At 36.9% G+C, this 13,475-nt stretch overlaps 2 protein-coding genes across 3 annotated transcripts; one reads left to right on the top strand and one right to left on the bottom strand.

Moving 5' to 3' along the window:
* Positions 1 to 1,536, top strand: LOC140831704 (blue copper protein-like). Its single transcript, XM_073195455.1, is given in 3 exon segments — positions 1 to 429; positions 974 to 1,038; positions 1,040 to 1,536. Coding segments are annotated over 3 exon segments (597 nt in total). The 5' UTR covers positions 1 to 254; the 3' UTR covers positions 1,397 to 1,536.
* Positions 1,537 to 1,939: 403 nt separating this feature from the next.
* Positions 1,940 to 12,872, bottom strand: LOC140832770 (uncharacterized). Of its 2 annotated transcripts, XM_073196939.1 has the most exons (12): positions 12,491 to 12,872; positions 12,260 to 12,409; positions 11,715 to 11,832; positions 11,208 to 11,304; positions 10,171 to 10,277; positions 7,794 to 7,916; positions 7,437 to 7,590; positions 6,743 to 6,803; positions 6,277 to 6,659; positions 3,668 to 5,270; positions 2,478 to 2,859; positions 1,940 to 2,157 (listed from the first exon to the last, which is right to left on the bottom strand). In XM_073196939.1, exons 2-11 carry the CDS (start codon positions 12,385 to 12,387, stop codon positions 2,613 to 2,615), a joined length of 3,021 nt encoding a protein of 1,006 aa, XP_073053040.1. In that variant the 5' UTR covers positions 12,388 to 12,409; positions 12,491 to 12,872; the 3' UTR covers positions 1,940 to 2,157; positions 2,478 to 2,612. The 2 variants fall into 2 exon arrangements, with proteins under 2 accessions (XP_073053040.1, XP_073053041.1); XM_073196940.1 differs by lacking the exons at positions 11,715 to 11,832; positions 12,260 to 12,409; positions 12,491 to 12,872 and having other exon boundaries at positions 7,437 to 7,580; positions 11,208 to 11,295.
* Positions 12,873 to 13,475: the final 603 nt, after the last annotated feature.

Raw genomic sequence — 13,475 nt, 5'->3', positions numbered from 1 at the left:
TTGGCCCATAAGAAGAATGAAGGATGTAACATGGGCTATCGTCTAAAACCACTTTACAACCACGCAATGAGCAAAAACTAAAGTTTCTAGTGACCAACTCCATTTTAATTCATTTGTATTTGCATTCCCTGTCTGGCCTATGTATTTGAGTATTATATATATGGCAAGAAAATCTTGCATGCTTTCTCACAACTAATTTCAGAACCCATTATTCACTCGTTCTTGCACCAAGAAGTTCTCAAATCAAATCAAGAATGGCAAATTTTGGTGGTGGGATTTCAAATTTGGTTGTTTTGATTATGATTTGTGGTTCAATTCATGGAGTTCCAGCGGCAATATACACTGTCGGGGATTCGTCGGGTTGGTCGATGGGTGGTGGTTATGGAAGCTGGGCTAGTGACAAGACCTTCGCAGTTGGTGACACCCTTGGTAAGTTCACACACACACACACACACACAGAGAACAAATTATGAAAGTTATCGTTCACTTTCCCGTGACTCATTCCCAAAATATTTATGATCTGATAACCCGATCTCGGCTTACCTTGGCCAGTGGAGAGAACTAGACTGAATTCAATCCGCCGGGTTGGTTTCATTTCACCTGAATGCGTTGGGATGGTCCACTGAGGAAGAGTTCACCCAGCCGAGCTCATGGCCGATACACGCACACTTGAGTTTTTTTGGGTGTTGGGGGTCTAGTCCAGACGAATGTCCAACTCAAATTAAATTTTTAGAATTTATTTTTCTGAAAATTATAACCTTTGACCCCCTTTATCCATCCCTGTAAATTCTTTTAATTATCCCCCTTGTCTCTAGTTCCATCACATCCCTTCTCCCAAATTTCTGGATCCATCCTTGTTGAAAAACTATGTATATGTATATTTAATGTGTGCGGATGCGGCATAGGCATGTCATATAAGTAAATCCACAAGTAAATTGAGGGCTTGACGTGATGAAAACTTACATGCTTGCAGTATTCAACTATGCCTCTGGTCACACTGTGGATGAAGTGAGCACGAACGACTACAAGACATGTACCTGCTGGCAATGCCATAACCACCGACAGCAGCGGTGCTACCACCATCACCCTCAACACTGCTGGTCCACATTACTTCATATGTGGCATACCCGGCCATTGTGGCGGCGGAATGAAGCTTATGGTGAATGTAGTGGCGGCATCTGGTGGTGATTCATCATCCAGAACCACCACTTCTCCACCAACCATCACCTCTCCACCATCTACCACCGCTGCACCACCTCTGGCAACAGATTTTCCGCCATCCACAAGCATTTCACCAGCTCCCACAACCGGTGGTTCCCAACATCTTACTCGACCATCTTCTTCGGCAGTACTTTTCACTCCAAAGTGGCTGTTCTTTTCACCATTAGCATTGTAGTGTTGAAGTCTTTTCTGTGATAACCTTGGTCAGGATAGAGGCAGTGCTCCCTTTTCGTTATGACTATGCTTTCGGTTCTCTCAGCTTTGATTTTGATTATCTATCAATTAATTCCTTTCTAATAATTTTTACTTCCATTTGAGATTCGAGTACTAATTTTTTCTTACATACAACACAAGATACCAAAACAACTGAAATTATAACAAGGTAGGTCACTCCAAAGTTGGTCATGGTCAATAAAGACACAAAAGGCGATTATACAAGCATGCTGAGGGACATCTACTATGTTCAATAGTTCATTAGCCCATTGTCTAGTCTCTAAACGTTGCTAAAGTTTTTATCAATTCTAGCAAAATGAGACCTTCAGCTGCATTCCTTTAATAAATAGACACTGAGCCTATTGATTAGGACGCTCAAATTGACTCTGGAAAAAAACAAAGTCACAAAGCATTTAAAGTCTATTTCCGAAACATACCCGCAGGAATAAAAGATCGTGCATGGAATGTATCCATGAAGATAAAAAAGAAAAATTGTTAACAGAATAAATCTAATCAATAAGAAAACTTATTTCGTATTTGATTTTCTGATAATAGCGGTTCATATACAATTTTTGGTTCAGGAAATACTATAATAACAATGAATTGGGACAACAAAATGAATCACTACAGATATGGCACACATCTAAAAAATTTTAAATGTTTGGCACTGGTGAGAAATGACCTGTCGTGACTGTATACTGGACAAGAAATTATGAGTGAATCCTGCAAAAAAAAAACGAAAAACAAAAAGGAAAATAGAATTGATGAGAGAAAAAACGAACAACATGAAACTGGATTTCCCATTTACAAACCAATCCAAATAGAATGAGAAAGGGTGAAAATTATTTACAGCATTCAAAAACATTAACAGATAGAGACATGAGAGGACTCGAAAATTATTCGGTTGTCAGATTCTGAACTTTTGACACGTTTAGTCACCGGCATGTAAAAATGTTGCGAGTGCAAAGGATCAACATTCGAGTTATATTACACAAGAAGCCCTGAAACTAGAAGATAATTGTAAACAAAAAATTAGCTTTTACCTCAAGAACTATCATGCCTTGATCAAATGATGAATCAAGATCAAAAGAACATCAACCACAAAGACTAATAAGCTGCAGACAACTTAGTTCCAGTACGAGTTCCAAGGAGAGAAGCATCCTCAGAATGACAAGTTTTCATTCGCCAGCCAAAAATGCAGATGCTGCTGAAGCCTCGGCGATTAATGATACAGGTTGATTAGCCTGCAGGCAAGCTCCTATCTCGAAAGGACACAACACAGATCCATCGAAAAGAAGATTTACACCGGGTAGAGTTACTTCTTTGCTGTCAGAATCATCTGATTCACCTTTTGCTGTACCCAAAGAAAGAGAGTCTTCAACAGGCCTAGTAGCGGTCTCATATATAGGAGTCAATGCATAAGATCTGCAAAATCATGAAGATCAAATGGTTATTTAAGAAATGAACGTTTCGGCGACATCTCTGCAATTAGGTCAAACTCCAAACAGTGTTGATATAGAGTCAAATTTCAAAACTGAAAAATGAAAATCCCATATCGGGAACAAAATATATCAACAATAGTCTCAAAACCATATATTTTATTTAAAATTTGGAGATAATGTGAACAAAAAACTTGATGAACGATTAGAATGCTACAGAGAAGAAATAATTTTTCAACTAAATGTGAACTAGTCTGGATTAATTTTGGAGAACACCAAAAAATGGCCCATGTCTCTCAATAAAAAAAGAACAGAATTTGTCGGTGTGAAAGTGCATTACAGGCTCTTATTCATAGACGCTAGAAAATGATAATGGATCACCCAAACCAAGCAGGAAATGCATCGTTTAGAAAAGAAACTATAGGTAAATATATTTTTTGTTTTTTCAACCACCAAACACATCTGACTTTGAATGATTATAAGAACTAAAAGTAGCTTTTGTACTGCATTTCCTCTAAATTTGATTGAGATTTTAATGCACGATGATTTGAATTTGCAACAGCATAAACTATCTTGCTTTTGCTCCCATCTAACGATAATTAATAATGAAAGAAACATAATATAAAGAATACAATCAACTTAACACCAATACATGTTTGAGATGACCAAACGCGCACACACAGAGGGGGAGAGAGATGAAAACAGAACAGTAATTTTAGTAATATTTCAAGAACGTTTAAAAAAAGCCTGAACCACTCATAAACATAGAGGACGTATCCAATTAGGAGACACACCTTAGGATTTTACCATCAAAGCTCAAAACTTCTGTCTGACCACGCTGTCGGTTAGCGAGTTTTAATCTCTGATGCTCACTCAAGGCTCCTGATATAGGAGAAGAAGGATCTGAAAGGGGGTTCCATCTTCCACTTGCATAAGTCATCAGTTGTCTAGACAACCTTTTTTCCTTAGGTTGCTCTTTCTGGTAAAGAACTTTTGCAGTTGGGCCCGTTGCTTGGTACTCTGAACAAACATTACGTAGCCTGCTTCTTAAGTCTTGCATTGCATCATGATGATCGTTGAGTAAATCTGTCTGAAGTAACTCTGAAGAAACCACTCTTTTACATATACTGTTGCATAATATGGGACTAAAAAGTGGGATACCAAATTCTACACTCAATGGAACCCATTCATACTTGCCATCATCGACTGAAAAGGTTTCTGATTCTCTCTCTTTAAACAGCCTTAATAAGCGAATATAACCAATAGTCCATAGATTTATTTTATTTGAAATGTCCTGCAGCAGCAAGTTTAACTTTGAACTTTCTTCTATGCGTAGTCCCAGTTCCTCCCCAATACAAGCTATTGAACCATCGGAGTTCTTCAAAGGCAATGGGACATCTCGAGTTACTATTTTCCCTCCATCATCAAGATCATGTCTACTAAGAGGTTGGACCAGCACGGCGGAGAATTTAAGAAGTGAATTCAAACAATGCAAAAGTATGCTTCCTTTAACTAAATTCCCTTCAAACTTTCCTCCCAATCCCCCAACTGTTGAACCATCCCATGACCATACAACGGCTTTCTCACAACCAGCCAATGGTGCAGGAAGCAGCCTTAGACATTGTCCTTTGATCAGAACAACTGAAAGAGGTCCACTGGAGACAGCTGAATACAGGACCAATTTCATCCATGGAGTCATAGAAGACTGAGATGGAGGACCAAAATGAATGGGGCCCTTGGATCCTGGCAAAATAGAAGAATGAGGAAGCGGAATCATGGACATAATAATGTCATAGTCACGGATGAATAGGCGATCCAAAGTTGCTGGAGCCAGAGCAGCCAAGCTTTCACAACGAAGAATATCAACTCGATATTTCCTCTGCTTCCTCGTCTTTCTTCCCATACTAAAACCTTCAGCAGAATCAGATTTTTGATCAAGCTCGTAACTAAGGCCCGATTTAGAATCATCATCCAAAGAATTTGCTCTATCCAATAGAGTGGTAGAGCTAATTTCATCACTGGTACCCCCAGTTAAAGGGCCAGCAGAACCACTACCCTCCGTGATTATAGGATGCACATAATCCTCGGCTTTGAAATCAGAATCTTTTGGACCTGACTCTGTGGACTTGCTAACATAAAAAACATCGGTTATAACAGAATCCTTCTCCTCGTTGCTCACAGATATTGACCTAATACTGTCTCTTCCTTCTGCAAAAACCCCACCTGAAGTTAGGCATTCCAGGACACATCTGAGACTGAAGGCGTGATTAGCGAATTCCTGCAATTCTCCTTCAAATTTGGTCCCCTCTAAAGTGATTAGATCTCTGCAAAGATCTGCAATGCTAGCATGACCTAGTTTCCCAGCTTCATACAGTGTGACGGCATGAGATTTTAGACCTGCGATAGGGAATAACCACAATCATCATGTAGATTTTATGCATAGCCCCTGCAGGAGTAGATACTTTCTACCAGAATGCTTAAAGAAATTATTAAACTGGTGCATACATTTATTAAAAAAATGTAATGTGGAAAGGACAAGACAAGAGAAAGTTGATTATGTGTACTTAAAAGTGAACCTCGCTGACAAGCCTGAGAGAAATGAAACAGTCATATTCCTGTTATCCCATCGCCCCAGGCTCTTTTGATGAGAAGGAAAAATGAGATACAACATAAACCCTGTATTTACTCTACTTATCCCTTACTTCACAGCACTAATTCATTAAAACATCCATTCGTGCGATTCTGAATGTTCCTCGTTCATCAGTTTATAACCCTCTCTTTCTAATAATGAAGAATCCAATTCATCTTTCAAAATAATTCAAACATTTACTCTGCAAACGATAAAAGATCTTTCTACAAATTAATTGGGATTATATCGACTGAAATGTGCAACAGACATGCTAAAAACTACATTCAAGTTGAAGAGCATTAACACATTATTTGCCTATGTTTTATGATAAGCTTTTCCCAGATACTCTTCTTATAACGAGGGGATTTCTATAGTGATTTTATGATGATAAAGAAAGTTCTTCGATTCAGCAATAATGCAGATGGAAAAGCTATACTTTGCAAGTCCTACACACAGATAAGATCACATTACTATAATGTATACTTAAATATTTCATTGGTAGGTCGGCTTTCATGTTTCCATTCAGACATTGAGACATGAAGTTACAAAAGGAGTTCTCCAGATCATTTCCAACTGTCTGAAACCTTTATTGCTTCAACTATAGAAATTGGTTACTATGACATCTTAAATTACTGTTCGATTAAGAAATGAACATTAACCAGCAGTAAAAAACGAATATTAGTCAGGACTGAAATGAATGTCTACTGGGAAGGGACAGAACTGTCTATATTGAAGAATGGAGAAAAAAAGTTGAGACAATAATAGCTGACAGACCTGGAGAAACAGATCCCATCATAAGATATGATGTTATATTAGCATCAACAACAAAGGCAACACGAGAACAATCGGCAGCTGCACCATGATTTTCTGTCCCTAACATTTCGCTTTGTTGGAGGGCGCTGCCATCACCGGACAAATTTGCAGATCCAATGGACACATGTGAACCTTCTTCTTCGTCGCTGAGAATACCCTTAGGAGATCCAGGAACATTAGATTCTTGAAGAATAGAAGCAGGATCTAGAAGTTTTACTGCCCATCCCAGTCGGCAAGCAAAAGATGAAGCAGCCTGTAGCTGTGAAAGATCAGCTTGTAATGTTGTTGCCAATTCTGCGACAGTAGAATTCTCACTCGACACCACAAAAACAGCATAAAGCAACCTGGATTTTAGAATCCATGACGTCAAGGTTTGCTTTAAAAAAATAAAAGTTAAAACAAAAGGAGGACGAGATAAGTGTATTACTCTTCAATGGGATCTTCATATGACTGCTCCCTGTTTGAAACAAATCCTTCAAGCCTGGAAACTGAAACACTGAACAATATCAAAATCTTAATTCTTATAAGGCCCACTTTTAAGAACATGACACTTTATAGCATGGAATATAATTATGAAAACCTTTTTCACCCTCCGTTTAATGTATTGTTTTAGAAAGCAATTGCTATTGGAAATGGACAAGCATAAACCATAATGGGTTTCCTAAAATTATCAAATAGAAAGATCTGTTTGATTCCATGAAACGAGTTATCTGTCCAAAGACTTCCAGATGAACGTGATGAACAGGGTTAAAATAGATCATGACAGAAAGTAACATAAACAGAGGTAGGCAGAAAAATCCAATTCAGGGAATCAAGGGGGTTGCAGGAGGAGCAGTTTTTCATATTTCGTGCTGAAACATAAAAATTTCATAGAAATTGCGACTAAAATTTTTCTGAGGGACAACCTCTACCTGGTCTGCTCCTGACTACAAATGAATTCGATAGAGGTTATCAGGGCATGTAACATAAAATTGGGTTAGCAATAAGCTTAAAACCAGAAGAAGTTTTCGATCAATAATGTTTGTTCACATTCTTCTACTGTTGCTCACTTTTCGCTGTGGAGGTGGAGAGAAATAAAATAGATTTAGAATAACTTTCTAATCATATGTACATAAAATCACCTTTGAATCGATCATCAGGATAAACGGGTACATCAAAGTAAACAAGTCCCCGTCGATATAGACCCTTGATAATTTCAGGATCAAAAAGGATGAAAGAATTCGCTTCCTCCTTACATATTTTATCAATCGTTGCCATCTCTTCTTCTGAGAGTTTCTAGGAAAGAGGTAAAACAGAAGGGAAAGACAAAATGAGAGTCTGCGTCAGTTTGATAAAACTTGAAGCAAAACTTATCCAAATATGCAATGTTTTTATAATTAAATCTGTGGCAAACCCTACAACGGTATTACGAGGAATTAGTTTCCATGATGATTCAACAAAAGCAGAATATTAGAAGGAATTTGTTTTAAAAATCTAACCTTGAATTCTTCCAGCGTAAAGTTGACGAGACAAACTCCCCACCATGGCTCAATTACGAAGTCAACAGGTTCTACAGGCAAAAGTTCTTTAGCTATGGACTTGTTTAGCTTCCACATAATTTTCTGGAAAACTCCAAGAAGTTAATATTTTTTTTTTGACAGGAAACAATATTTTATAAATGAAGTGTTAAAAATGATTACAACAGTGGACTAGAAATTCACTGTCATCAATTATAGAAGATGATGACTGTCCTAATTTAGCATCCTATAGCATTAATAATTTACTGATACACATAATCACACTGTCTTATCAAATCAAAACTGAGACATTCTTGAAATCTTTGTGATTTCCAATCCACATGGCAACGTTAATCTTGATTTTCTCCCAGCATTTGTCGATATCCGTTTGTCTTTCTTCAAAGATTCTTTGATTTCTTTCCAACCAAACCGTCCAGCAAATGCAATGAACCACAACTTGCCAAAATATTCTTCCTCTCTTACCCGTGATCTGTCCCAAATCCATGCTGAATAAATCTTTGGTTGATTTAGGTGTTACCCAAACCAACCGCAGCTCCTGCAAAGCTTTAACCCATAATGAAAACGAGAATGGACAATGGATGAGAATGTGGTCCTGAGTCTCCGAATCATTTCTGCATAGAACACACCAATTGGGGCACAATGCAAGCCCGGGGCATCTTTTTTGAATCGTCTCCGATGTTGGTAGCTTACCCACAGTTGATGTCCAAGAAAAAAGCTGGATCTTACTAGGAACAGGGACCTTCCAGATAGCATCGAAGAGTAGAAATTTTGGGTGAAAGTTATCTGAGAAAAAAGACTCGTAGAAAGAACTAACAGAAAACAAACCCGATGAATCCCCGCTCCACTGAATAAAATCGTCCACCCCCTCAACTAATCTAGCCGGCTCTAAAACTTCTAATAACCCTGTCAACTCATCAAATCTCCACATCTGTCACCCCCCTTCTGAAATGAAAATCCCATGAATGGTCGCAAGTTGCACTATCATAATGAGCAAAATCTGAAATAGTCAAATTGTGAAAAGATGAAAGCTGAAATAAAGCTGGAAAACAAACCTTGAAAGAACAGTCCCCCAACCAATTATCCTCCCAGAATCTAATCTTATTTCCTCCTCTCACCTTACTCAAAATCTTATTCTTAAAAGTTGGGTGTATCCGAGAAATAAATTTCCAAGGACATCTGTATGTTACATTTCTTGCCAACCCCGCATCCCAACCGTTTTCTTGTAACCCATATTTGCTAACAATAATTTTTTTCCACAATGTTCCCTCTTCTCGGAAAAATCTCCACCACCACTTCCCAAGCAATGCTGTATTTTTGAAATTGATTTTCGAAATGCCCAATCCACCTCTTTCCTTTGGTTTACAGACTTGATCCCATGCGCCCAAATGCAAGTGGCTCTCTCCATCCACCAAGAAGTTAATATAAGTTACAGGTAAAAAATATTCATGTCATATACAACATATAAAACTCCGAAAGGTACAACAAGTGGCAACTATATTAATATGTTAAGGGGATTGAGGTCCACCACTAGTTCACCTCCGGCTGCCCAACATTTAAGACATCTACCAAGTGAGCCTCTTCAACCGCCAATTTATCTTCATTCTGAATATCCAGCTAGGTACAACTTCAAGGTGAACGATTCTTGTAGGAATATTCCAGAGATTATATATGATTTTATTTAGTTATGTACATAATCCCAAATTAATTGTTCATTAATTTTCTGAATTTTTTAACTTCATAATTTCTGGCAACGTTTGGAACAGTTCAGGTAATTATGAGGTTCAAAATTTGAGAAGATAGTTCTAGAAAACTTTGCAAACAGGAGGTTTCAAGCTCATCAATTTTCCTTCCTCATTGAGGACTCCTCCTCAGCTTCATCACTAATCCAAGTCATGCAAATAATTTAATTCTGGTAGTCCTACTGCTTTGATGGGGGAAGCCAAACATTAAGAGTGATAGAAACCAATTGTCATAACAAGATGGAGCAACACAGATATCAGAATCAAACTAAATGGGAATGCTAAACCGAGACTCAATATTGACCATAAATTCAAAAAACAAAAACCTTCATTTTCTCACATTGGTAAGGGTTTGAAATCTTAATGCCTCCAGATGGTCATTGCTAAAGATCAAAGTAATGGTGTTAAGAATACCTAAAAATATGGGAAGGTGGGAAGCCTACGTTGGAAGCATAAAAAGTGTATTGCAAAATTAGATCATTCAATCATGCTAAGTGAACAATAATGACTACAAGAATATTTTATAAGCTCTAGGTACCATGTGAATGGTAACTTTTAACATGTTTTTTGAACAAGCCATCAAGTATGATAGAACCTACCTTAGATCTGCATTTGTTCATGATATCGATAAACTCATTTCTGCCTATTCCGGTAAGCCGCAAGGCATCAGCTGCACTAAAATTAGGGATGCTGTCATATGGTTTCTCTGCAAATATGTGGAAGGAAAAAATGATTACACGTGATGACCAGAAAGGCATGAATAGCAAGCACACGAGCTGAGTCATTGAGATTGAAACCATGTTTAGTTGAATCATACCCCCAAGTCAGCTAGGACAATAATTATGATTTGTTTTACAACAAACTCCTAAATAATCAAAAATAAAATCAGCCCTCATTTAATGAGAAAAGCAATTTCGAGTAACACTATTTCAATCGACTAACTGAAAATGGTGTCTAAAAATGTAATATCTTTTGTTTGAAAGTCTCGCCTAATCAATAAGGAGCACCAGGTAATATTTTGAATCTTGAGTTTATGAGGCAATCATGCATTCGGTATTTCCAAAGATGTAGCCTGTTTATTATTTGTCCCACCAATCCACCGCTACATTGTGTTCACTAATAAGATAATGAGGTTCCAATAAATCTCAAAGAAAAACACAATTTTTTTTTAAAACAAAACTGTTTCTTTTTTTTCCCACTTACTACAGCCAATGTACTTCCATGCAGCAGGGAAATCAGCTCGACTCAGCAGATGAAAGCCAGTATTATTGGAAAGTTGATCAAACAAGTTTGTACGCTATATGGTCAATCAAAAAACTACCAAGCAAAAAAGCAGAAGATGTTCTTTTGAGATTTATTGAAAGCAGATAAACAGATCCTACTGTGTTTTCTATCCTCCCGTTTTTTTAGACAAAAAGTTTATTTTACTTACTACTCTATAGTTTTGACATGTTCTTGATCCAGATAACTAATATATGAAATTTTATGCACGATTATGAGCATTAGATGTGCCAAAATAACAAAGGATGTTTCTCGAAAACTTTTAATATCGGCACAAACTGGCTCTCTTTATGCATGATTATGAGATACGATTGCACATACTAAATCTGAGTAAATAACTTTGAGACTCTCATACCATTTCTCATAACTTCGAATATCATTTCACAGTAATATTTAAAAGGAGACACTCTCATAACACGGCAAACATACTCCGCAAGATGGTAGGGAAACAGCTGCAGAAACAATAAACAAACATGTTAAGACAATAATAAAATAAACTTCAGCTTTAAGGCATAAACACCTATCGATTGTCTTTTTCATGACATGGAATCTCTAAAATGAGTCAGCTCCTTTAATATTTCTAAGTGGAAACATTCGCTAACTGCAAGCATTAAGCCACAGATCCTGAATTAAACAGATGTTCCATATGTCAAGTTCCACAATGTACCGCCCAATTAAAGGGCGCTGTCTTGTTTCCGATTTTAATTGAAATTTCTACAGTATTAGCCTATAATTTCTAAAATGCCGCACAATTCATTGGGCCTTTTATCATGGAAACAGATTATCAACTTTTTCGAAGCTTGAAAAATAATTAATCAGAAAAATAAAATTATGGAGTCAGGACATTCCATCAAATACACACCGCTAGATTCTTTCGTAGATATTGCATCATGTCTTCATAGTATTCACCTTCTTTGCACACTTTTTTAGCAAAACAAGTGCTCCATACAAGTCTTTTCTTTAAGCAGTATTCGACTATCCTGCATGAGAGGAGGATGATGTATCAATGGCACTTCACTTCAGCTAAATACTATGCAATGGAAAAAATTAGATGTCTGCCCTTTCTTGCAATAAACGTTTGAATATCCGCCCTAGAAAAAGACATACACCAAAAGAAAGCTTGTTTTCTAATTTTGTATCAAGAATCAAGAAATACGAAAATCATCAAAAGAGGTCAATCAATGGCCAAATCGTAATGCAGTAGCTATCAAACACATTTAAGCAAGTACAGTGATAACATATCGAGACATAAATGGATGCAACAAAACAACCAAGAACACAAACCGAGCACAGCAAAAATACAAAAATGAGCTCATTAGTATCCAAATGCAAGGGAGATTTTGCAAATTTAGTTGCATGACAAAACCCAGTGTCAATAACAGAAGAGCGAAACTGGGAGAAACGAACCTTCGATGCCATTCTTCTTTCGAATTCAAATTGGATTGAAGGCGTTTCGGAAGGTTCTCCCATTGGCATTCATCTTTTATCGCTTTTATTATCAACTGCTCCTCTATACTAACTGGCATGCGCTGCATTTTGTGTATTCCACCAAAATCTCTGCAAAATCACATACGACAACCAAATTAATGATGACTACTCAATTATAAGCCGACAAGCAGAGTAAATTCGAACAGTAACCAGAATTTGGTGACGCAATTTGTTGAAATGCTGGATCAAGCCAGGATTTGAAAGCTGAGCAATGGAGGAAAGATCTATAGTCTGCGCGTCAATTGATCGGGAAAGCAAGCGTGAGAATTTTCCTCAAATTTATGGTTAACACAGTTGATGCACCCCGATTGAGCAGTTCCGTTCGTGGTTCGATCCAATTAGCTTCGAAGAAAATCAGCTGAAACCGCAAATGCAATGAAGAAGATGAACAATCTCGGAGTGCGCAACATTAGGAGTTGTTCAGTATTTCCAATACAGGTCAAGGAATCCGACCTTGAATGGATCGGCTCCAATTCAAATCCGAATACCTCGAATTGGTTTTTATTTGGATCCGAATTCCTGAAGCAAGTGGCCAGTGGGGAAGAAAATGATTTAAATTTCAGGGAAATTGTTTTTTGGTCTCGGTTTTTTTTTTTTTTTTATTATAAAGAGCCTGACATATTTGATTATTTATGATTTTATCATCTATATTTGTCAAATTTCATCTTTAATTTTTTATTTTATTTGTTTTAATTTTTGTCATTTTTTTCTACTTTACACTGACGTGACATCAATTGAGAGTTGATCTCACATTAACATTTCTGATAAAAAAAAATATTAAAATTCCAAAAATGGAAAATACATATTCAAATTTAAATTTGATAACAGAAAATATCAAAGATATAAAATAACAAAATTACATGATAAGCACGGCTCTGAAGCCATATCAACTAATGGAATACATATCAAATGATACTTATTTGTTTTATATGTTTTATCTATATAAGCAAAATATTTATAATCAACCACACACACAGAGTCCCCAAAAAGAAAGTTCATCAACCTATCGTTATCATCCAATTATACATTTCAGTAAAAGAATTTCTACTTACTTATTTTTAAAATATTGAAATAAGTAGAGTGGCATATTCATCATCAACTTTGGTATGTTTCATATGCGTTCTTTACAATAAAA

This window comes from Primulina eburnea, chromosome 5, assembly GCF_022965805.1.
Source record: "Primulina eburnea isolate SZY01 chromosome 5, ASM2296580v1, whole genome shotgun sequence".
NCBI lineage: Eukaryota > Viridiplantae > Streptophyta > Magnoliopsida > Lamiales > Gesneriaceae > Primulina > Primulina eburnea.
Note: the sequence above shows the minus strand (reverse complement) of the source record. Positions and strands in the feature narration are given on the sequence as shown.